Source organism: Pelecanus crispus, chromosome 24 (assembly GCF_030463565.1).
Source record: "Pelecanus crispus isolate bPelCri1 chromosome 24, bPelCri1.pri, whole genome shotgun sequence".
In the NCBI taxonomy this organism is placed as follows: Eukaryota; Metazoa; Chordata; class Aves; order Pelecaniformes; family Pelecanidae; genus Pelecanus; species Pelecanus crispus.
In genome coordinates this window covers 258,775-278,477 of record NC_134666.1, presented here as the reverse complement: position 1 = coordinate 278,477, position 19,703 = coordinate 258,775, and the positions used below count along the sequence as shown (strand labels likewise).

General features: G+C 67.2%; 5 protein-coding genes across 10 annotated transcripts; 1 reads left to right on the top strand and 4 right to left on the bottom strand.

Annotated features, from left to right (window-relative positions):
• Nucleotides 1–289: 289 nt before the first annotated feature.
• LOC142595903 (U8 snoRNA-decapping enzyme-like) lies at nt 290–2,033 on the bottom strand. Its single transcript, XM_075724754.1, has 3 exons — nt 1,875–2,033; nt 1,511–1,804; nt 290–502 (listed from the first exon to the last, which is right to left on the bottom strand). The coding sequence occupies exons 1-3, from the start codon at nt 2,031–2,033 to the stop codon at nt 290–292; spliced, it is 666 nt and encodes a 221-aa protein (XP_075580869.1).
• Nucleotides 2,034–2,455: 422 nt separating this feature from the next.
• On the bottom strand, nt 2,456–5,945 carry NAA10 (N-alpha-acetyltransferase 10, NatA catalytic subunit). Of its 4 annotated transcripts, none has more exons than XM_075724788.1 (9): nt 5,896–5,945; nt 4,849–4,947; nt 4,703–4,761; nt 4,534–4,579; nt 3,368–3,483; nt 3,209–3,253; nt 2,817–2,901; nt 2,686–2,719; nt 2,456–2,647 (listed from the first exon to the last, which is right to left on the bottom strand). In XM_075724788.1, exons 1-9 carry the CDS (start codon nt 5,914–5,916, stop codon nt 2,487–2,489), a joined length of 666 nt encoding a protein of 221 aa, XP_075580903.1. In that variant the 5' UTR covers nt 5,917–5,945; the 3' UTR covers nt 2,456–2,486. The 4 variants fall into 4 exon arrangements, with proteins under 4 accessions (XP_075580903.1, XP_075580905.1, XP_075580906.1 ...); XM_075724790.1 differs by having other exon boundaries at nt 2,692–2,719; XM_075724791.1 differs by having other exon boundaries at nt 4,534–4,575; nt 4,717–4,761.
• A 771-nt stretch (nt 5,946–6,716) lies between these two features.
• On the bottom strand, nt 6,717–9,218 carry HSD17B10 (hydroxysteroid 17-beta dehydrogenase 10). Its single transcript, XM_075724787.1, has 6 exons — nt 9,195–9,218; nt 8,338–8,502; nt 7,944–8,108; nt 7,216–7,344; nt 7,015–7,123; nt 6,717–6,907 (listed from the first exon to the last, which is right to left on the bottom strand). The coding sequence occupies exons 1-6, from the start codon at nt 9,216–9,218 to the stop codon at nt 6,717–6,719; spliced, it is 783 nt and encodes a 260-aa protein (XP_075580902.1).
• Nucleotides 9,219–10,278: 1,060 nt separating this feature from the next.
• LOC142595917 (6-phosphofructo-2-kinase/fructose-2,6-bisphosphatase) lies at nt 10,279–16,427 on the top strand. 3 transcript variants are annotated; one of them, XM_075724785.1, is made up of 14 exons: nt 10,297–10,517; nt 10,736–10,861; nt 10,945–11,041; nt 11,142–11,208; nt 11,307–11,381; nt 13,936–13,992; nt 14,061–14,182; nt 14,280–14,487; nt 15,302–15,448; nt 15,555–15,659; nt 15,754–15,883; nt 15,971–16,033; nt 16,173–16,237; nt 16,368–16,427. In XM_075724785.1, exons 1-14 carry the CDS (start codon nt 10,439–10,441, stop codon nt 16,425–16,427), a joined length of 1,401 nt encoding a protein of 466 aa, XP_075580900.1. In that variant the 5' UTR covers nt 10,297–10,438. The 3 variants fall into 3 exon arrangements, with proteins under 3 accessions (XP_075580899.1, XP_075580900.1, XP_075580898.1); XM_075724783.1 differs by having other exon boundaries at nt 10,439–10,517; nt 10,736–10,859; nt 11,012–11,041; XM_075724784.1 differs by lacking the exon at nt 10,736–10,861 and having other exon boundaries at nt 10,279–10,306.
• Nucleotides 16,428–16,565: 138 nt separating this feature from the next.
• LOC142595918 (non-structural maintenance of chromosomes element 3 homolog) lies at nt 16,566–18,607 on the bottom strand. The gene is made up of 11 exons (XM_075724786.1): nt 18,545–18,607; nt 18,407–18,460; nt 18,359–18,376; nt 17,968–18,031; nt 17,777–17,856; nt 17,600–17,694; nt 17,422–17,501; nt 17,295–17,337; nt 17,141–17,203; nt 16,728–16,842; nt 16,566–16,628 (listed from the first exon to the last, which is right to left on the bottom strand). The coding sequence occupies exons 1-11, from the start codon at nt 18,584–18,586 to the stop codon at nt 16,566–16,568; spliced, it is 717 nt and encodes a 238-aa protein (XP_075580901.1). The 5' UTR covers nt 18,587–18,607.
• Nucleotides 18,608–19,703: the final 1,096 nt, after the last annotated feature.

Here is a 19,703-nt window from a genome sequence, read left to right as displayed (position 1 = left end):
GGGCCCCCCAACACAGCTCAGGGTGTTTGTTGACCCTGAACCCCCCCCAAGGTGTCCCCAACCCGCTGGGGTTGCCCAAAAATCCCCCCCCATCCCCAGGGGGGTGAAATACCATCAATTTAGGACCATTTTTGTACATTTTGGGTTAAAAACTTGTAAAATTGTCTTTTTCTATCTAAAAATATATTATAATAAAGGTTTAATGGGGTACACAGGGGCTCCCCTGAACCCCCAGATCCCTCCCTTAGTGGGTGACAATGCCAAACGGGGGGGGCATTTTGGGGTGCTTTCATTTTGTTACGTCACCCCCCCCCGTTTCTGGGGTGAGGGGCTCCCCGGCCACCTGGTTTTGGGGGTCCCCCGTGGGCTCCTCGCTGAGGGGGGGCCGGATGCCGAGGACGGGGAGGGCCCCCAGGAGCTGCTCCCGGGCGTCCCCGGCGAAGCGGTGCCGCAGGAAAACGGGGAGCCCCCTGCCCAGGGGGACCCGCACCAGCCCCTGCACCTGGGGGGGAGCCCCCACAGTGCCGGGGACCCCCCAAAATCGCCTCATGCCCCCCCCGCGCTGCTGCCACCCCCCACATCGAGGGGAGAGGGGACCCTCCCCATGTCCCCTGGAGCCTGTCGTCCCCCCCAGACCCTCACAACCCCCCAGATCCCCCGGTACCGGTGACCCCAGCCCCTCCCGGTACCGGATCCACCCCCCCAGCCCCGGTACCGGTGTCCCCCCAGCGCCCCCCGGTACCGGATCCCCCTCAGCAGCCCCCCGCAGCCCTCCCGGTACTGGTGTCCCCCAGCCCCCCCAGTCCTGGATCCTCCCCAAACCCCGGTACTGGATCCTCCTCAGCGCCCCCCCCCTCCCCGATCCTCCCCAAACCCCGGTACCCATGTCCCCCAGCCCCCCCCGGTACCGGATCCACCCCCCCCAGCCCCGGTACCCGTGTCCCCCAGCCCCCCCCGGTACCGGATCCCCCTCAGCCCCGCCCGGTACTGGTGTCCCCCAGCCCCCCCCCCGGTCCTGGATCCTCCCCAAACCCCGGTACCGGATCCCCCTCAGCCCCCCCCGGTACCGGTCGCACACCCCTGCCCCTCCCCCCCCGGTACCGGTGTCCCCCAGCCCCCCCCCCGCAGCCCCTCCGGTACCGGATCCCCCTCCCACCCCCCCACCCCCCCCGGTGCCGGTGTCCCCCAGCCCCCCCGGTACCAGATCCCCCTCAGCCCCCCCTAGTACAGGTCGCACACCGCGCCCCCCCCCCCCCCCCCGGTACCGGTGTCCCCCAGCCCCCCCGGTACCGGATCCCCCCTCAGCCCCCCCCCGCAGCCCCCCCGGTACCGGATCCCCCTCCCCCTCCCCCCCCCGGTGCCGGTGTCCCGCAGCTCCCCCAGTACCGGATCCCCCTCCCACCCGCCCCCCCGGTAGCGGATCCCCCCTCAGCCCCCCCCCCCCCCCCCCCCCGCAGTCCCCCCCCGGTACCGGTCGCCCCCAGCCCCCGGTGCCGGTTCCCCCCCCCACCTCCAGGCCGTGCTCCGGTGCCCGCGGGCCGCCCCTCTCGATGGCCACCAACTCCTCCAGCCGTAACCGCCGGATGTAGAAATGCGTCACGAGCCCGGCGTCACTTCCGCTTCCGGCGCCGCCCGCCGGCCAGGCCTTAGCGCCGCGGTGATGGCGGGGTCGTAAACGCAGCCCCGCCGCCGCCGGGCCCAGCTCCTCCCGCAGCTCCCGGTGGAGCCCGGCTTCCAGCGACTCGCCGCCGGGCTCCAGCAGCCCCCCCGGGAACCCGAACCGCCCGTCGAACCGCAGCTGCATCTGCGGGGGCGGCGGGGGATCAGCCGCGGGGGCACCGGCCCCGGGCCCCTCCCTTTCGCCCCGTACGCACCAGAACGGCGTAGCCCGGCGGAGGGGAGCCGGCGGGCAGCGGGGCGTACAGCAGGACGTGGCAGGCGTGCCGCCAGCCCGGCCCCGCTGCCCGGGCCCCGCTCCCGTTCCTCCCCAGGGCCAGCGCCGCCGCCCGGCTCAACGGCGGCTGCTCCCACATGGCGGCGCCGCAACGGCGCGCCTCCGCCAATCGGCGAGCGGAAGGCGGTGCCGCAACGGCGCGCCTCCGCCAATCAGAGCGCGAAAGGCCGCGCCGCCGCCAATCGGCGGGGAGGGACGAGCAGAGGCCGCGCCCCCACGCCGGCAACTCTCGGCGCTACGCCCAACGCCAATCAGCGGTGAGGGGCGTGGCCTAGGCGGGAGAGGCGTGGCCAGGAGATGCCACGCCCCTCCTGGCACTCCTCCCCTCCCCTGGGGGGGGGGGGGGCCGCCCTTAACCCCCCCCAAATTGCCCCACAACCCCCCCAGGTTCAGGACCCCCCCCAAATTACCCCCCCCAGACAACGGGGGGCACAGAGAAGAGGCGCAGGCTGGAGAGGGAGGGGGTTTATTGCCCCCCCCAACACCAAAGGGGGGCTTGGGGGGGTCCCCAGGAATTTGGGGGGGGGGGTCCCTATGAAGCGGAGTCGGAGGCCTCGGAGCTGTCTTTGACGTCGGTGCTCTCGGTGGTCTCGCTCACCTCGCTGACGTCCTTGCTGTCGGCCCCCGCCGTCCTCGGGAGGGGGGGGGCACAGGCGGAGGTTGGGGGGGGGCCCCCCCACTTCCACAAACCCCCTCCCCACCCCGGGGGGGCTCGGTGGGCGCCGGGGGACGGCCACGCTCCTTCTGCTCCACCTGCTTCCGCAGCTGGAAGGGGGGGCGGGGGGGGGCACCAAAAAAGGTTTGGACAGGCCCCGGGGGGTGCAGCCCCCCCAAAAACGGGGTGGGGGGGGGGGGGCACTACCTCGTCCGCCATTTGGGTGAGGTCCCGCTTCATGGCGTAGGCGTCCTCCCCGTCCGCGTAGTATTTGGGCTCCACCTCGCTGATCCTGGAGGGGGGGCATTGTTTGGGGGGCACACAGGCGTGGGGGGGTGCTTTGGGGGGGGTAGGGCACGGAGGGGATTGGTTTTGGGGTGACCCCCCAGCCCACCCCCGTTTTGTCTCTCAATGTAGCTGTAAACTCTCCCAAAGGCCCCCTAAACCCCACCCCACCATCTCACCAGGCCCCCCCATACCCCCCAAGTCGCCCCTCAATCCCCCCCAGCCCCCCCAAATCACCCCCCAGCCCCCCCAAATCCCCCCTTCCTCCTCCACAGCCCCCCCCATAACCCCCCCAGCCCCCCCCCCAAACTCACTGGAAGTTGAGAGTGTTGGAGTAGAGATGCAGAGCCGCCCGGTTGCTGCCAACCAAAAAAAGGAGGGGGTTGTTATTTTTGGGGGGCCTCCAGGGGTTTCCAGATTGGTTTGTGATTTTGGGGGGGGTTCCCTAAGTGTTATTTTGGGGGGGTCCTCACCTCTTGCGAACGTGGAGAGAGACGTACTTGGCGTTGAAGTTCTCGATCATGGCCCGGGACGCCTGGTCCATCAGCTTCTGCGCCAGCCCCAGGCGTCGGTGGGATCTCTTCACTGCCTTTTTGGGGGGTACAGCTGTTGTGGGGTACCCCAAAACCCACCCGGGGCACCCCCAAAACTTCCCTAACACCCACAGATCTCCAGGATCCTCCAACACCCTGAACTCCTCCCCAAAGACCCTCGATGAGCCCACTAAATCACCTCAAAAAGCTCTCAACGACCCTCAAAGAGCGCCCCAAATGCTCAGACCCCTCCAAGAGCCCCCCCAGAGCTCTCAAGGAGCACCCCAAAACCCCTCAAGTGACCCCAAACCCCCTCAAAGTGCACCCTAAATGCTCACACCCCTCCATGAGTCCCCCCAAAGCTCTCAAGGAACACCCCAAAACCCCTCAAGTGCCCCAAATGCTCAGACCCATGCCAAGAGCCCCCCAAACCCCTCAAAGAGCCCTCACAGACCCTCAAGGAGCACCCCAAACCCTCTGACCCACTCCAAGAGACACCCAAACCCATCAAAGAGCTCTCAAAGACCCTCAAACAGCACCCCCAGTGCTTGGATCCACTCAAAGAGCCCCCCAAAACCCTTCAAAGAGGCCCCAAAATGCTCAGACCCACTTTAAGCACCACCCCAAAACCCTCAAGTGCCCTCAAAACCCCCAAAGAGCCCCCCAAATGCCCAGATCTAATCCAAGAGCTCCCCCAAATCCCTCAGAGTCCCCAATGACTGTCAGAACACCCCACAACCAGCTCAGCCCCAAAACCTCCTTAAAGAACACCCCAAATGCTTAGACCCATTCAAAGAGCACCCCCAAACCCCTCAAAGTGTCCCCAGAGACCCTCAAAGAACACCACAAATGCTCGGAACCACCCCAAGAACCCCCCAAAAATTCCTCAGCTGCCCCCAGAGACCCTCAAAGAGCCCCCCAGGTGCTCAGACCCACTCCAAGACCTCCCCAAACCCCTCAAAGAGCCCTCACAGACCCTCAAGGAGCACCCCAAACCCTCTCAAGTGCCCCCCAAACCCTCTGACCCACTCCAAGAGCCTCCCAAATCCCCCCCTCATGACACCCCCAAGTGCCCCAGTCACCCCCACACACACCCCGCTGCCTACCAGGGACGTGATGTGCCCGTGAGGAACGTCATCGGGGTCCTCCTCCCTGCAGGACAACGGAGATGAGGGGGGGGGAGCGACACCCCCAAATCCTGTCACCACCACCACTAAGACCCCTCAAATCAAAGGGAAAGTGTGGGGGGGAAGGGCCCCCCTAAACCACACTCACATCTTGGCCAGGACATAACCCACGATCTTCCCATTCTCATCTTCAGCGATGTAGGAGAGCTGCAGGGAGGGAAAGCGGGGTGATGGGGGGGACCCAGGCGCCCGGAGAGGGGACCCAGGCACCCAGGAGCAGGGAGGGGGACGGACCTGGGGCCAGGAGAGGCCGTGGTAGAAGTAATACTTCATCTGGTAATTCTCGGGCAGGCAGAGCAGGTTGCAGTGTTGCATGTTCATCAGGTCCTCGGGCTGCCAGTGGGGCGCGTCAGGGCGGTGGTGACCCCGCACGGCCCCGGGGGGTGGGACTGACACCCTTGGGTGGCGGCGGGGGGACGCCCCAAACGGGCCTCGGTGCTGCCTGACAGCTGCGGGGCTCTGAGGGACGCGGGATCCCCGCCAAGGCCCCTCGCAGGGAGCGGGGTCCCCCTCAGAGCCCCCCCCGGGGCCCCGTATCCCCCTCAGAGCCCCCCCTAGGGCCCGGTATCCCCCTCAGATCCCCCCCCAGGGCCCCGTATCCCCCTCAGAGCCCCCCCCAGGGCCCCGTATCCCCCTCAGATTCCCCCCTAGGGCCCGGTATCCCCCTCAGATTCCCCCCTAGGGCCCGGTATCCCCCTCAGAGCCCCCCCCTAGGGCCCGGTATCCCCCTCAGATTCCCCCCCTAGGGCCCGGTATCCCCCTCAGATTCCCCCCCTAGGGCCCGGTATCCCCCTCAGAGCCCCCCCCTAGGGCCCGGTATCCCCCTCAGATTCCCCCCCTAGGGCCCGGTATCCCCCTCAGAGCCCCCCCCGGGGCCCCGTATCCCCCTCAGATTCCCCCCTAGGGCCCGGTATCCCCCTCAGATTCCCCCCAGGGCCCCGTATCCCCCTCAGATCCCCCCCTAGGGCCCGGTATCCCCCTCAGATTCCCCCCAGGGCCCCGTATCCCCCTCAGATCCCCCCCTAGGGCCCCGTATCCCCCTCAGATCCCCCCCTAGGGCCCGGTATCCCCCTCAGATTCCCCCCAGGGCCCCGTATCCCCCTCAGATCCCCCCTAGGGCCCGGTATCCCCCTCAGATTCCCCCCAGGGCCCGTATCCCCCTCAGCCCCCCATGGGACGCCGGTTCCCCCCTCCCCGAAGCCCGGCTGATCCCCTCCCGGGGCCCCAGCTCCCTCCCCGGCCCCCCCGGGACCCCGGTTCGCCCTCTCCGGGCTCGCCCACCCGCGCATTCCGGATGTTCATGGTCGCTGCCGCCCCGCCGGCTCCGCCGCCCTCCCTCTCCCCTCTCGCACCGCTTCCGGCGGAAGGACACACCGCGGCCAATCAGCACCGAGCCCGCCCACCCGCCTCGCGGCGTACTGACAGGAGCCCTAGCCAATCAATGACGGGACCGAGGGGGTGATACTCAGCCCGCCCTCGCCCGCCCTCCACCTTGTCCTCAGCCAATCAGAGGCGAGTTCCGCCTGAGCGACGCGTACGCAGCCAACCCACGGCTCAGAGGTCGCCAACCAATCACAACTGCCCCCTGAGGAGGGCGGGCTTTACCCTCCCCACCCCCTTCCCCAACCCAATCACGCTTAGCGGCGCAGCGGATCGACAGCGGCGTGAGCCAATGGGAAGGGAGGGGAGGCGGGGCAGCCCGGCGCAGAGAGGGGCGGCATGGCTGAACACGCTTTATTGCGGGGGCGCGGCGTGGGTGGGGGCAGCGGCCCCATCGTGGGGTGTCCCACCTCCCGGGAGCGTCCCTGGCTCGTGTCCCCGGGACGGGGGTGTCCCCAGATCCCGGGGGGGGTGTCCCCATTCATGGGGGGTGGGGGGGTCCCCCCTCGTGTTGGGGGGGGTCCCCACTCGTGTTGGGGGGGGTCCCCACTCCGCGTCCCCATCCCGCAGCGTCCTCAGGGAGCGTCCAGCCGCGGCGTTCATCCCCAGGGCCGTGGGGAACATCCCGCCGTCTGCATCCCCAGCGTGGACGCGCCCCCGCATACACACCGCCCCCCAAAATTTGGGGTACACCCCCCCCCAAAAACAAACAAAAAAAAAATTCAGGGCTGCATGCGGAGGGCCCCGTCCAACCTCACCACCTCCCCGTTGATCATGGGGTTCTCGGCCAAGGCCTGGACGAGGTGGGCGTATTCGGCGGGGTGCCCCAGCCGGGAGGGGAAAGGCACTTGTTGTCCCAAAAAATTCCGAACTCGTTCGGGCAAACCGGCCAACAACGGAGTGGAGAACAGCCCTGAGGAAGAAACCCCCCAAAAAAGCCCCAAAGAGAGGGGTGAAGCGGGGTACGCCGCCTCCCTCCCTCCCCGTTTCCCGCCCTCCCCGTCCCCCCCGCATCCTTACCCGGCGCGATGGTGACCACCCGGATCCCCAGCGGCGCCAGGTCGCGGGCGATGGGCAGGGTCATGCCCACGATGCCGCCCTTGGAGGCCGAGTAGGCCGCTTGTCCCACCTACGGAAGACACGTCTGGAGAGTTTTGGGGTGTCCCTCCCCACCTCAGCACCCTTCCCCCCCCCCAAACCATTCCCGCTCGTCCCCCTCACCTGCCCCTCGAAGGCGGCCACGCTGGCGGTGTTGACCACCAGACCTCGGTGGCCGTCGGCGTCGGGTTGGTTCTGGCTCATCAGCCGGGCGCTGAGGCGGATGACGTTGAAGGTCCCCACCAGGTTCACCTGGGGGAGGGAAGTTGGGGTGGCTCCGAGGACACCCCCAAACCCTGTTGACACCCCCATGGCCCCACGTGCTGTGCCTGGGACCCCCAAGGGCAGCCCGTTGGGGGGCAGCCGCTGCGGATAGCCCACGGCCACCCTGAACCCCCAGGACATGAGCACCCTCAGCCCCAAGGTCACCCCCTTGGCCAGGGTCACCCCACAACCACCCCGTTGGCCAGGGACACCCCACAACCACCCCGTTGGCCAGGGACACCCCACAACCACAACCACCCCCGTACGCCAGGGACACCCCACAACCACCCCACTGGCCAGGGACACCCCATAACCACAACCACCCCATTGACCTGGGACACCCCACAACCACCCCGTTGGCTGGTGACACCCCAAGGCCACAGCCACCCCATTTGACATGAACACCCCAAAACCACCCTGTGACCCGGGACACCCCACACTCACAACCACCCCGTTGACCTGGGACACCCCACAAACACCCCGTTGGCCAGGTACACCCCACACCCACCCTGTTGGCAAAGGACACCCTACAGCCACACCACTGGGCGTGGGACACCCCAAAACCACCCCGCCGCTGCCGCACTCACGTTGATGACCCTCTGGAAGTCCTCCAGCTCATGCACTTTGTCCTTCTTGCTGTTGTAGGTCTTGAGGGCGATGCCAATGCCGGCACAGTTCACCACCAGGTCCAGACGCCCAAACTCCTTCTGGGCCAAGGTCAGGGCTGCGCCCACCTCCTCGGCCGACGTCACCTGGAGGGGGATGAAGGTGAACCCAACATCAAGGAGGATCCCACATCAAGGTGGACCCCACGACAAGGAAGACCCCACAACAAGGAGGACCCCACATCAAGGTGGACCCCACATCAAGGAGGACCCCACATCAAGGAGGACCCCACAACAAGATGGACGTCCCCAGTAGGGAAAATGGCGGAGAAATCCACCCCGCAGGGCCAAACCACCCCCACCCACGGGTGCTCACGTCGGCGGGGGCGAAGGCACAGCGCTCCCCCAGCTCCTTGGCCAGCTGGATCCCCGGTGACGTGGGCAGGTCGAGGAGGACCACCCGAGCCCCCTGTGCCACCAGCCGCTCCACCGTGGCTCGTCCCAGTCCCGAGGCACCGCCGGTCACCAGTGCCACCAGTCCCTGGGGGGGTAAGGACACGAGGGGGGGGTCAGCGGGGAGGAGGGGACCGGTGTGTGTCCCGTGGGCCCCCTCCTCGTGCTTTCCCACTGGCCCACGGGGGTCTCCTGCTGGCCCACAGGGTTTCCCGGTGGTCCACAGGGTCTCTCGGTGGCCCACAGGGTCTCCCAGTGGTTCCTGGTGGTCCAAGGGGATCTCCTGCTGGCCCACGGGGTCTCCTGGTGGTTCCCCATGGTCCATGGGGGTCTCCCGGTGGCCCACGGGGGTCTCGCGCTGGGTCCCCATGGTCCACGGGGGTCTCCCGGTGGTTCCTGATGGCCCACGGGATCTCCCGGTGGTCCACAGGGGTCTCCCGGTGGTTCCCGGGGGTCTCCCAATGGTTCCCGGGGGTCTCCTGGTGGCCCACGGAGGTCTCCCGGTGGTCTGCCGGTGGCCCACGGAGGTCTCCCAGTGGTTCCCGGGGGTCTCCCGGTGGCCCACGGGGGTCTCCCGGTGGCCCACGGGGGTCTCCCGGCGGTCTCCCGGCGGCTCCCCATGGCCCACGGGGGTCTCCCGGTGGTCTCCCGGTGGCCCACGGGGGTCTCCCGGTGGTCTCCCGGTGGCCCCCGGCGGCTCCCCATGGCCCCTGGGGGTCTCCCGGCGGTTCCCGGGGGTCTCCCGGCCGGTCCCGGAGCTCCACGGGTCCCCCCCGGTACCTTCACGCTGCGGATGGCCGCCATCGTCCTCCCGCCGCCCGGCCAATGCGAGCGGGGGGCGGCACCGGGGAGGGCGGGGAGCGGGGCGGGGCTGGGGAGGGGGAGGGGGGGACACGGGGAGGGACCGGGGAGGGACACGGGGAGGGGGGACATGGGGGGGGGACACGGGGAGGGGGGACCCGGGGGGGGGTCCCACGGGGGTGGGGAGTCCCGGGGGGGTCGGGACCGGCGGGGGTGGGGATGCCGGGGGGGACGGGGACCCCCAGGGGACGGGATTGGGACCCTCAGGGGGGTGGGACAAGGACCCCCGAAAGGACAGGATCTGGTGCCCCAGGGGGATGGGATCAGGACCCCAAAAAGGACAAGATCAGGACCCCCAGGGCGACAGGATCGGGACCCCCCAAAAGGACAGGATCGGGACCCCCCAGGGGGACAGAATTGGGACCCCCAAAAGGACAGGATTGGGACCCCCAGGGCGACAGGATCGGGACCCCCCAAAAGGACAGGATCGGGACCCCCAGGGGGACAGGATCGGGACCCCCAAAAGGACAGGATCGGGACCCCCCAGGGGGACAGAATTGGGACCCCCAGGGGGACAGAATCGGGACCCCCAAAAGGACAGGATCGGGACCCCCAGGGGGACAGAATTGGGACCCCCAGGGGGACAGGATCGGGACCCCCAGGGGGACAGAATTGGGACCCCCAGGGGGACAGAATCGGGACCCCCAAAAGGACAGGATCGGGACCCCCAGGGGGACAGAATTGGGACCCCCAGGGGGACAGAATCGGGACCCCCAAAAGGACAGGATCGGGACCCCCAGGGGGACAGGGCCAGCAGCTCCAGGGGGTCGGGATCAGGACCCTCAGGGGGTCGGGATTGGGACCCCAAAGGGGCCAGGATCAGCACCCCAAGGGGGCCAAAACCGAGACCCCCCCAAGGGGCCAGGATCAGGACCCCATGGGGGGCCCCCACTGCCCCCCCCCATGTCCCATCCTCCCTCCCAACCCGGCGACGGGCCAGGGTATAGCGTTACCTCCGACCTTCGCGGGGGGCACCCGCAGCGCCCACCCGCCCCCCCCCAAAATGGAGGAGAAATCACCCAAAATCCCAGGTACAACAAAAAAATCAAAAAAAAAAAAAAAAAAAAAAGGGGGGGGGGGGGGACGGGACGGACAGACGGACGGGGGCCGCGACACCCGGAGCGTGGCCGTGGGGACGTTGACCGGGGGCAGAGGGCAGAGGGATGGCGGCGGGGCAGCTGACGCAGACCCCCCTGCAAAAAGTTTGGGTCCCCCTTCGCGCCCACGGCTTACGACGGGGATGTAAGTTGGGGGACTTTGTTTTTGGGGGGGGGGCACCCACCCTGAGGGGGGCAAACCCCCCCCCAACGCACCCAACGGGTGCGTTGGGGGGGGGTTTGCCCCCCTCAGGGTAAGCTGCTGTGCCCCAAATTGGGGCGCAGGAGGGGCTTGGGGGTGCAAAAGTAAATTAAAGGGGGATTTAAGGGGGGGCTAAACACTGATTTAGCCCCCCCCCCCAGCTTCCGTCCCCCAATTTACCAACTGCCCCACCATGGTGATCATGGTGGGGTTGCCGGCCCGCGGCAAGACCTACATCTCCCGGAAACTCACTCGTTACCTCAATTGGATCGGCACGCCGACGCGGGGTGAGTGTTTTTAGGGTGTAGGGGGGGGCAAAAAAAAATTTGGGGGTACCCCCTAACCCCCCCTCCTCACCACCGCCCTGCAGTTTTTAACGTGGGGCAGTACCGCCGCGAAGCCGTGCAGAGCTACAAGAACTACGAGTTTTTCCGCCACGATAACGAAGAGGCCATGCAAATCCGCAGGTTAAATTTGGGGGGGGTGGGATTTTGGGGGTCCACTTGGAGGGAAGGGGGGCACAGCTCCTAGCCCACAACCCCCCCCAAAAAAATATTCCCTCCCCAGGCAGTGTGCGCTGGCCGCCCTCAAGGATGTGCGCGCCTACCTGAGCTCCGAGGAGGGGCAGGTGGCGGTAGGAGACCCCCCCTTTCCACAAAGCACCCCCCCAAAACGGCAAATCCCCCCCCCTTTTATTTGGGGGGGGTCCAAACTGCCCCCCGAAACCCTCAGGTGTTCGACGCCACCAACACGACGCGGGAACGCCGGGCCCTGATCCTGCAGTTCGCAAAAGAGAACGGCTACAAGGTAGAGGCAGAAGGATTTGGGGGGGGCACCAAGTATTTTGGGGGGGCTTATAGAATTGGAGGGGTCGGCGGCACTGCTTTGGGGGTGCTCACAGCGTGGGGGGCAGCAGAACTGCTTTGGGGGTGCTCACAGCGTGGGGGGTCACTGGCACTGCTTTGGGGGTGCTCACAGCGTGGGGGGGCAGCAGCACTGCTTTGGGGGTGCTCACAGCATGGGGGGGTCACTGGCACTGCTTTGGGGGTGCTCACAGCGTGGGGGGGTCACTGGCACTGCTTTGGGGGTGCTCACAGCGTGGGGGGGCAGCAGCACTGCTTTGGGGTGCTCACAGCGTGGGGGGGTCACTGGCACTGCTTTGGGGGTGCTCACAGCGTGGGGGGTCACTGGCACTGCTTTGGGGTGCTCACAGCTGGGGGGGTCACTGGCACTGCTTTGGGGGTGCTCACAGCGTGGGGGGTCACTGGCACTGCTTTGGGGGTGCTCACAGCATGGGGGGGCAGCAGCACTGCTTTGGGGGTGCTCACAGCGTGGGGGGGCAGCGGCGCTGCTTTGGGGGTGCTCACAGCGTGGGGGGGTCACTGGCACTGCTTTGGGGGTGCTCACAGCGTGGGGGGGTCACTGGCACTGCTTTGGGGGTGCTCACAGCGTGGGGGGGCAGCAGCACTGCTTTGGGGGTGCTCACAGCTGGGGGGGTCACTGGCACTGCTTTGGGGGTGCTCACAGCGTGGGGGGGTCACTGGCACTGCTTTGGGGGTGCTCACAGCGTGGGGGGTCACTGGCACTGCTTTGGGGTGCTCACAGCTGGGGGGGTCACTGGCACTGCTTTGGGGGTGCTCACAGCATGGGGGAGCAACAGCACTGCTTTGGGGGTGCTCACAGCGTGGGGGGTCACTGGCACTGCTTTGGGGGTGCTCACAGCATGGGGGGGCAGCGGCGCTGCTTTGGGGTGCTCACAGCATGGGGGGTCACTGGCACTGCTTTGGGGGTGCTCACAGCATGGGGGGTCACTGGCACTGCTTTGGGGGTGCTCACAGCTGGGGGGGGCAGCGGCGCTGCTTTGGGGGTGCTCACAGCGTGGGGGGGCAGCAGCACTGCTTTGGGGGTGCTCACAGCATGGGGGGGTCACTGGCACTGCTTTGGGGGTGCTCACAGCATGGGGGGTCACTGGCACTGCTTTGGGGTGCTCACAGCATGGGGGGGCAGCGGCGCTGCTTTGGGGTGCTCACAGCGTGGGGGGTCACTGGCACTGCTTTGGGGGTGCTCACAGCGTGGGGGGGTCACTGGCACTGCTTTGGGGGTGCTCACAGCGTGGGGGGGGCAGCAGCACTGCTTTGGGGTGCTCACAGCATGGGGGGGTCACTGGCACTGCTTTGGGGGTGCTCACAGCGTGGGGGGGTCACTGGCACTGCTTTGGGGTGCTCACAGCGTGGGGGGTCACTGGCACTGCTTTGGGGGTGCTCACAGCATGGGGGGGCAGCAGCACTGCTTTGGGGGTGCTCACAGCGTGGGGGGTCACTGGCACTGCTTTGGGGGTGCTCACAGCGTGGGGGGGCAGCAGCACTGCTTTGGGGGTGCTCACAGCGTGGGGGGGTCACTGGCACTGCTTTGGGGGTGCTCACAGCTGGGGGGGGCAGCAGCACTGCTTTGGGGTGCTCACAGCATGGGGGCTCACTGGCACTGCTTTGGGGGTGCTCACAGCTGGGGGGGTCACTGGCACTGCTTTGGGGGTGCTCACAGCATGGGGGGGCAACAGCACTGCTTTGGGGGTGCTCACAGCATGGGGGGGTCACTGGCACTGCTTTGGGGGTGCTCACAGCTGGGGGGGGCAGCAGCACTGCTTTGGGGTGCTCACAGCATGGGGGGTCACTGGCACTGCTTTGGGGGTGCTCACAGCATGGGGGGGCAGCAGCACTGCTTTGGGGGTGCTCACAGCTGGGGGGGCAGCAGCACTGCTTTGGGGGTGCTCACAGCATGGGGGGGTCACTGGCACTGCTTTGGGGGTGCTCACAGCATGGGGGGGCAGCAGCACTGCTTTGGGGGTGCTCACAGCGTGGGGGGGTCACTGGCACTGCTTTGGGGGTGCTCACAGCGTGGGGGGGTCACTGGCACTGCTTTGGGGTGCTCACAGCATGGGGGGGCAGCAGCACTGCTTTGGGGGTGCTCACAGCATGGGGGGGTCACTGGCACTGCTTTGGGGGTGCTCACAGCTGGGGGGGGCAGCAGCACTGCTTTGGGGTGCTCACAGCATGGGGGGGCAGCAGCACTGCTTTGGGGGTGCTCACAGCATGGGGGGTCACTGGCACTGCTTTGGGGGTGCTCACAGCGTGGGGGGGCAGCAGCACTGCTTTGGGGGTGCTCACAGCATGGGGGGTCACTGGCACTGCTTTGGGGGTGCTCACAGCATGGGGGGTCACTGGCACTGCTTTGGGGGTGCTCACAGCTGGGGGGGGCAGCAGCACTGCTTTGGGGTGCTCACAGCATGGGGGGGCAGCAGCACTGCTTTGGGGGTGCTCACAGCTGGGGGGGGGGCAGCAGTGACCCCCTTTCCCCCCCCGAGGTTCTCTTCGTCGAGTCCATTTGCAACGACCCCGCCATTATCGAGGAGAACATCAAGGTGAGAGCCTGTGGGGGGACGCGGGGGCCCCCCCGCCTGCGTCCCCCCGCAAACCCGTGTCCCCGCAGCAAGTGAAGCTGAGCAGCCCCGACTACAGGGGCCGCACGCAGGAGGAGGTGGTGGCCGATTTCCTCAAGCGCATCGAGTGCTACCAGGCCACCTACGAGCCCCTGGACGAGCAGCTGGACAGGTGACACCATGCCCTGTGGGGGTGTCACCCCGCCCCCCCCAATTCTTGGCTCGGGGACCCCCCCCAGCCTGACATGGGGCCCCCCCGCCGCCGCCAGCGGGCTGTCCTACATCCAGATCTTCGAGGTGGGGCTGCGGTACCTGGCCAACCGGGTGCAGGGCCATACCCAGAGCCGCATCGTCTACTACCTGATGAACATCCACGTCACGCCCCGCGCCATCTACCTCAGCCGGCACGGCGAGAGCCAGCTCAACCTGCGCGGCCGCATCGGCGGGGACGCGGGGCTGTCGCCCCGGGGGCTGCAGGTGGGGGCGGGCACCCGCGGGGGGTGGGCACAGCCGGGGGCTGGGAACAGGGCGCCGGGCCCCAGGGCATGCAGCGGGAGGGGCGGGGCTACGGGCAGGGGGCGGGGCTACGGGAGGCCACCCCCACCAGAGCACACAGGTAGGGCTAGGGGGTGGAGCTAAGGGAAGGCCACGCCTGCCTGTCACCACCAATAGGGGTGGGGCTAAGAGAAAGCCCCTCCTATAGGGAGGTGCCTCAGGCAGGGGTGGAGCTACAGGCAGAGGGCAGGGCTAAGGGAGAAGCCACGCCCCCACGTGGCTCCATGGGTGGGGGCAAAGGGGCGGGGCTAAGGGAGAAGCCACGCCCCCACAAGGCTCCATGGGCAGGGGCAAAGGGGCGGGGCTAAGGGAGAAGCCACGCCCCCTAGTGGCTCCACAGGCAGGGCCATGGGCAAAGGGGTGGGGTTAGGGGAGCAGGCCACACCCACAACTGGCTCCATCGACAAATGGGCGGGGCTAAGGGAGCAGGCCACACCCATGGGGTGGAGCCACAGGGATGGGTGTGGCTATGGGGCAAAGCCACACCCCCCAAGCAACCATGTGGGCAGGGACACAAAGGGGCGGAGCCAGGGCAGCAGGCCACACCCACAAGGCAGTCGTTGACCTTGCACAAGGGGCGGGGCTACGGGAGCGAGCCACACCCCAAGGGGCGGGGCTACAGGAGCAGCCCCAGGGCACCACCCCATCCATTGCACAAAAGGCGCACGGGGGGGGCGTGGCCATGAAAACCCCGCCCTATGGGCGTGGCCAACGCTAGCCCCACCCCACCCCCCAGTACGCCCAGGCCCTGGCCCAGTTCATCCGCAGCCAGGGCATCCGGGAGCTGAAGGTGTGGAGCAGCCACATGAAACGCACCATCGAGACGGCCGAGGCGCTGGGCGTGCCCTACGAGCAGTGGAAAGCCCTCAACGAGCTTGATGCTGTGAGCCACACCCTCTTTTTTGGGGGAGGGGTCCCCCAAATCCCCCCCCCAAAACTTGGGGGATCCCCCTCCCCCAAAATACTCCCTCCAAAACCCCATCCCACAGGGCGTCTGCGAGGAGATGACCTACGAGGAGATCCAGGCGCGCTACCCCCAAGAGTTCGCCCTACGGGACCAAGATAAATACCGCTACCGCTACCCCAAAGGCGAGGTAACCCCCCCCGGCTCCCAGTGACAGCAAAGGGGGGGCGCAGGGTTTTGGGGATGTCACCCCGCTGTCCGTCTGTCCCCCGCCCCACCTCCAGTCCTACGAGGACCTGGTGCAGCGGCTGGAGCCCGTCATCATGGAGCTGGAACGGCAGGAGAACGTGCTGGTCATCTGCCACCAAGCCGTCATGCGCTGCCTGCTGGCTTACTTCCTGGATAAAAGCGCGGGTGAGGTTTTGGGGACAATTCGGGACGTTTTGGGGACACCCCCAGACCTGCTGTCCCCCCTTCTCAACCTCTTCCCCCTGCCTCAAGATGAGCTGCCCTACCTCAAGTGCCCCCTACACACGGTCCTCAAGCTGACCCCCGTGGCCTACGGTGAGTGGGGCAGTGGCCCCCCAAAAAGGGGACCGTCCCCCTTCCATGTGTACCCCCAAAATGGCGGCAGCCCCCCCCAAAAAGGGGACTGTCCCCTCCAAGCCGCAGCCGGGTTCCTTCTCCCTCCCCGGGGAAGCAGGCTGCGAGGTGGAATCCATCTTCCTCAACGTGGAAGCGGTGAACACCCACCGCGAGCGACCCCAGGTAAGGGGGAGCCCCCCAAAAAACACCAAGACACCCCAAAAAGGGGTGTAGAGTTCCCTCCCCATCCCCCCCAGACTGGGGGGCCCATTACATTTTGGGGACCCCTCCCTAAAACGTCTTCGCCCCGCAGAACGTTGACATCAGCCGCCCCCCGGCCGAAGCCCTGGTCACCGTCCCCGAGCACTATTGAGGGGTCCCCCCCCGGTGGGGGGCGGTGCCCCCCAAATTAAACCTTGCCTTAACGAAGCGCTGAGCATGGAGATTGTGGGGCTGCACCCCAAAAGGGCACCTTTATTTTGGGGGGGGAGATATCCCAGGGTTGGGGGGCTCAGGGGGTGGCCTCGGCTTCTTTGTACTGGCTCATCCAGAACGTGGGGTCCTTCCCTTGGATCTGGGGGGGCATGGGGGGGAAGGAAAAAAAGGGGGGTGGGTGTCAAATCGAGCCCTGGGGCCCCCCAAAACCCAGGGCCACCCCCCAATACGGCCTCACCTTCGCCACGAAGCGCAGCACGTCCCTCTTGGAGGTCTCCTTGGCCGCCCGCGGCCCCCACTGGTACTTGAATTCAGGGGGGTCCGTCAGGGGGATGGGGGTGATCTCCAGGTACCTGCAAAAGGCAGGGGGGGCACAGGCGTGTGGTGACCCCCCCACACAACCCCAGCGCATTTTGGGGGACCCCGGGGGGGTTGTCCGGCGCTCCCCGGCCCCACGACGGACCCCTCGAGTCGCCGGGCGCGGGGGCTGCAGGTTTTTTGTTTTAACTTTCTCTGCGGTGCGGTATAAACAGCCCGGCCGAGGCTGGCGCCGGGGCTGCTCTGTGCACACCGGGGACACACACGACTCCCCAGGGTCCAAAAAGAGGGGACACCCCCCCGAAACCCCCCCAAACCCAGCCTCAGACTCACTTCTGCCGCACAAACTCCTCCGTCACCAGCTTCTTGACGTCCCCGAAGACCTCGTGTCGCTCCCTGAGGGCGGCGGGGTTAACGAGGTGCGGCAGCAACGAGCCCTGTCCCCCCCCCCCCCCCCATTACGTGTTGCTGTCCCCCCGTATCCTACCCTGGTTGCAGCCGGAGCCGGCGGAGGAATTCCCACACAGCGCCTGGAAAAAGGGGTGTCGGTGTGGAGGGCACAAAGGGGAAGTGGGGTACAGGGGGAGCAGGGTTTTGGCAGGGGGGGGGCTCACCGTCTTTGGCCGAGTTGCCCTTCATGAAGATGAAGCTGAGGATGACGATGAGGAGCCCCAGCTTGGCCGTCTGGTTGTCCCTGCGGTAGGCGGAGAGCCGTGTCACCCACGCGAGCAGTGGCGGGGGACGCTCCGCTGGGGTCTGTCCCCCCCCAAAATCACCCAGGGGTCCCCTCACCGGCGCAGGTTCTCCCCCTCGGCGCGGGGCAGGTTGCTGGTGAGGATGTAGATGTGGTGCCTGGTGTCGATCTCCACCAGCTGCAGCCCAAATACCTGCGAGAGGCCAAGGGTTAATCTAGCAGGGGGTCTCCCCCTTGGCAAACCCCCCCTACGCCCCCCCATGTTCCCTCCCCACCTGCTGCAGGGTCTGGCCCGCCCGGTTGACAATCTCTGAGTACACATCTCTGTATTCCCGGATGACTCTCTTCAGGATATCTGCGGGGAGAGGGGAGGGAATCGTCGAGGGAACGCAGGTGCCTGAGGTCCTCAAAGGCAGTAAGGTCTTGGGGGTCTCAAAGCTTTGAGAGGGGGCTCCCCTAAACTCACCCGCCCTCTTGATGGGGATCTTCTTCTGGTCTTTCACAAGCAGGAACTGAACCAGCTCGCTCACCTGTGGAGGGAAAAAGGGGGGAAGGCCGGCAGGTGGGTGATAACAGAATCATCGAATCGTTTAGGTTGGAAAACACCTTTAAGATCACCCAGTCCAACCATTAAGCTAACATCACCACGCCCACCACTAAACCAATCAAGGGGAGAGCAGCAACCCCACGCCTCCTGACTTGGTGGCTGGATCATTTATAATGAAAGTAAAACCTAGGAATCATTAAGGTTGGAAAGGGCCTCTAAGACCATCATTCCCATCGTCAAGCCAACACCGCCATGCCCGCTAAGACACATCGCAGCAGGAAAGGGAGGGGAGGGGATCGCCTCGCCCCACCTTCTGATTCACTTGGTCCTGGGAGCGCCTCTCCAGGTTCCTCTGCACCTGGCTGTGCGTCGGCGTCTGGCTCAGGCTGAAATCCTCATCCCCATCGTCCCCCTGCGGGGAAGGACCTGGGAGATGCTGCTGCGGGGGGAGACCCCGCGCCCGGGGCGGGGAGGGAAGGAGCAGGCAGCCCTTTACCTGCGAGAAGCCCGGCCCCCTGCTGCGCTTCCTCTGGGACATCCCTCGGGGCCGCTCTGAGGGGAAAAGAAGCTCCGGGCGGGCTGAAGCTGCGACGAGGCCGTCCCCGCCGCCGTGCCCCGCGTCCCCGCCCCGCTCCCCGCCCCTCGCCCAGGCCGCAGCCCCCCACGGACCCCGCTACAGCCCCGGCACCGCCGCCGTTACGGCCGTTACCGCCGCCGCGCCTGCGCGCCCTCTCTGCCCCCCCCCCGCCGCTTTGCGCATGCGCCCGCACGCGGCCCCGCCCACACCCGCCAGCCCCCGCCTCCTATTGGCCGGAGCGCCGCCCTCATCCCACCCACCGCCCCCTCTTCGCGCTGCGATTGGCTGAGCGGCCGCGCTCGCTCCGCCCCTTCGCACGTGCGGGCCGGCGGCCGCGACGCGAGCCTCGCGCCCCCCCCCCACCCCCGGCGGCAAAAAAAAAGGCGGGAAAAGCGCTGCGCGCAACCCCCCCCCCCCTTTTCCCCTCAGGGCGACAAAATGGCGCCCAAGAGCCGCGCCACCTCCTTTCCACCGTTAAAACCAAGTTAAAAACCCGCTCAGAGCACCCAAAATGCCCCGTGTCCCCCCCCCCTCCCCTCGACAAGGGTACTTCAAGCCGCTGCGTTGCCCTGTGCCCCCAGAGCCCCTCCCTCAGGTGCAGGGTGAGGCCGCAAAATGGCGGCCGAGGGCAGCTCATGGCCCGCGGCCACCCCTCAGCCTGGCCCGCGGGTGCGAGGGGGACCCTGCACCCCGCAACCCCAAGGAGGAGAGGCCGCCCTGAGGGGTAAGGGGCAGCCCGGGGGGCACGCAGCAGGTGATGCCGTTCCTTTTGGGGGTGTAAGAGGGTTCTGGGGAGCGGTGGGACCCCAGGGTGCAACAGGTGGATGTCCAGGGTGGCTTCTGGGGTGCTCTGCAGGGTTGGGGGGGGCTCGTTTGGTGTCATTTGGGAATGGGAAAAGCTAGGAGGTGGAAATGGGGTACCCTAAATAATGGGGGTGCACCCCCGCTGCCTGCCCCCTCCAGCTGAGACCCCCTTGATCCCAATTTTGGGCTTTACCAAGCCCCCCCCCCCCCGCCCCCCGGGGAACTGAGCGCTGCTTCTGCTGAGTCAGCTGGAAAAATAGGGTCTCCCCAGACT

Bases quoted from the DNA above. Each gene is read 5' to 3' on its own strand.
- LOC142595903 (XM_075724754.1), bottom strand. From the start codon at position 2,033: ATGTGGGAGCAGCCGCCGTTGAGCCGGGCGGCGGCGCTGGCCCTGGGG. The intron at 1,805-1,874 runs GTGCGTACGGGG...CCGCCCCCGCAG, and splicing joins CGCCGGGCTACGCCGTTCTG to ATGCAGCTGCGGTTCGACGG. The intron at 503-1,510 runs GTGGGGGGGGGA...GCTCCCCCCCAG, and splicing joins CACCGGAGCACGGCCTGGAG to GTGCAGGGGCTGGTGCGGGT.
- NAA10 (XM_075724788.1), bottom strand. From the start codon at position 5,916: ATGAACATCCGGAATGCGCGG. The intron at 4,762-4,848 runs GTCCGTCCCCCT...CCCTCCCTGCAG, and splicing joins ACGGCCTCTCCTGGCCCCAG to CTCTCCTACATCGCTGAAGA. The intron at 3,484-4,533 runs GTAGGCAGCGGG...CCCCCCAAAAAG, and splicing joins ACGGGCACATCACGTCCCTG to GCAGTGAAGAGATCCCACCG.
- HSD17B10 (XM_075724787.1), bottom strand. From the start codon at position 9,218: ATGGCGGCCATCCGCAGCGTGAAG. The intron at 8,109-8,337 runs GTGAGCACCCGT...ATCCCCCTCCAG, and splicing joins GTGCCTTCGCCCCCGCCGAC to GTGACGTCGGCCGAGGAGGT. The intron at 6,908-7,014 runs GTAAGGATGCGG...TTTCTTCCTCAG, and splicing joins GGTGGTCACCATCGCGCCGG to GGCTGTTCTCCACTCCGTTG.
- LOC142595917 (XM_075724785.1), top strand. From the start codon at position 10,439: ATGGCGGCGGGGCAGCTGACGCAGACCCCCCTGCAAAAAGTTTGGGTC. The intron at 11,042-11,141 runs GTTAAATTTGGG...TTCCCTCCCCAG, and splicing joins GAGGCCATGCAAATCCGCAG to GCAGTGTGCGCTGGCCGCCC. The intron at 11,209-11,306 runs GTAGGAGACCCC...CGAAACCCTCAG, and splicing joins CCGAGGAGGGGCAGGTGGCG to GTGTTCGACGCCACCAACAC.
- LOC142595918 (XM_075724786.1), bottom strand. From the start codon at position 18,586: ATGTCCCAGAGGAAGCGCAGCAGGGGGCCGGGCTTCTCGCAG. The intron at 17,695-17,776 runs GTGGGGAGGGAA...GGCCTCTCGCAG, and splicing joins CGGGCCAGACCCTGCAGCAG to GTATTTGGGCTGCAGCTGGT. The intron at 17,338-17,421 runs GTGAGCCCCCCC...CCCTTTTTCCAG, and splicing joins GGGCAACTCGGCCAAAGACG to GCGCTGTGTGGGAATTCCTC.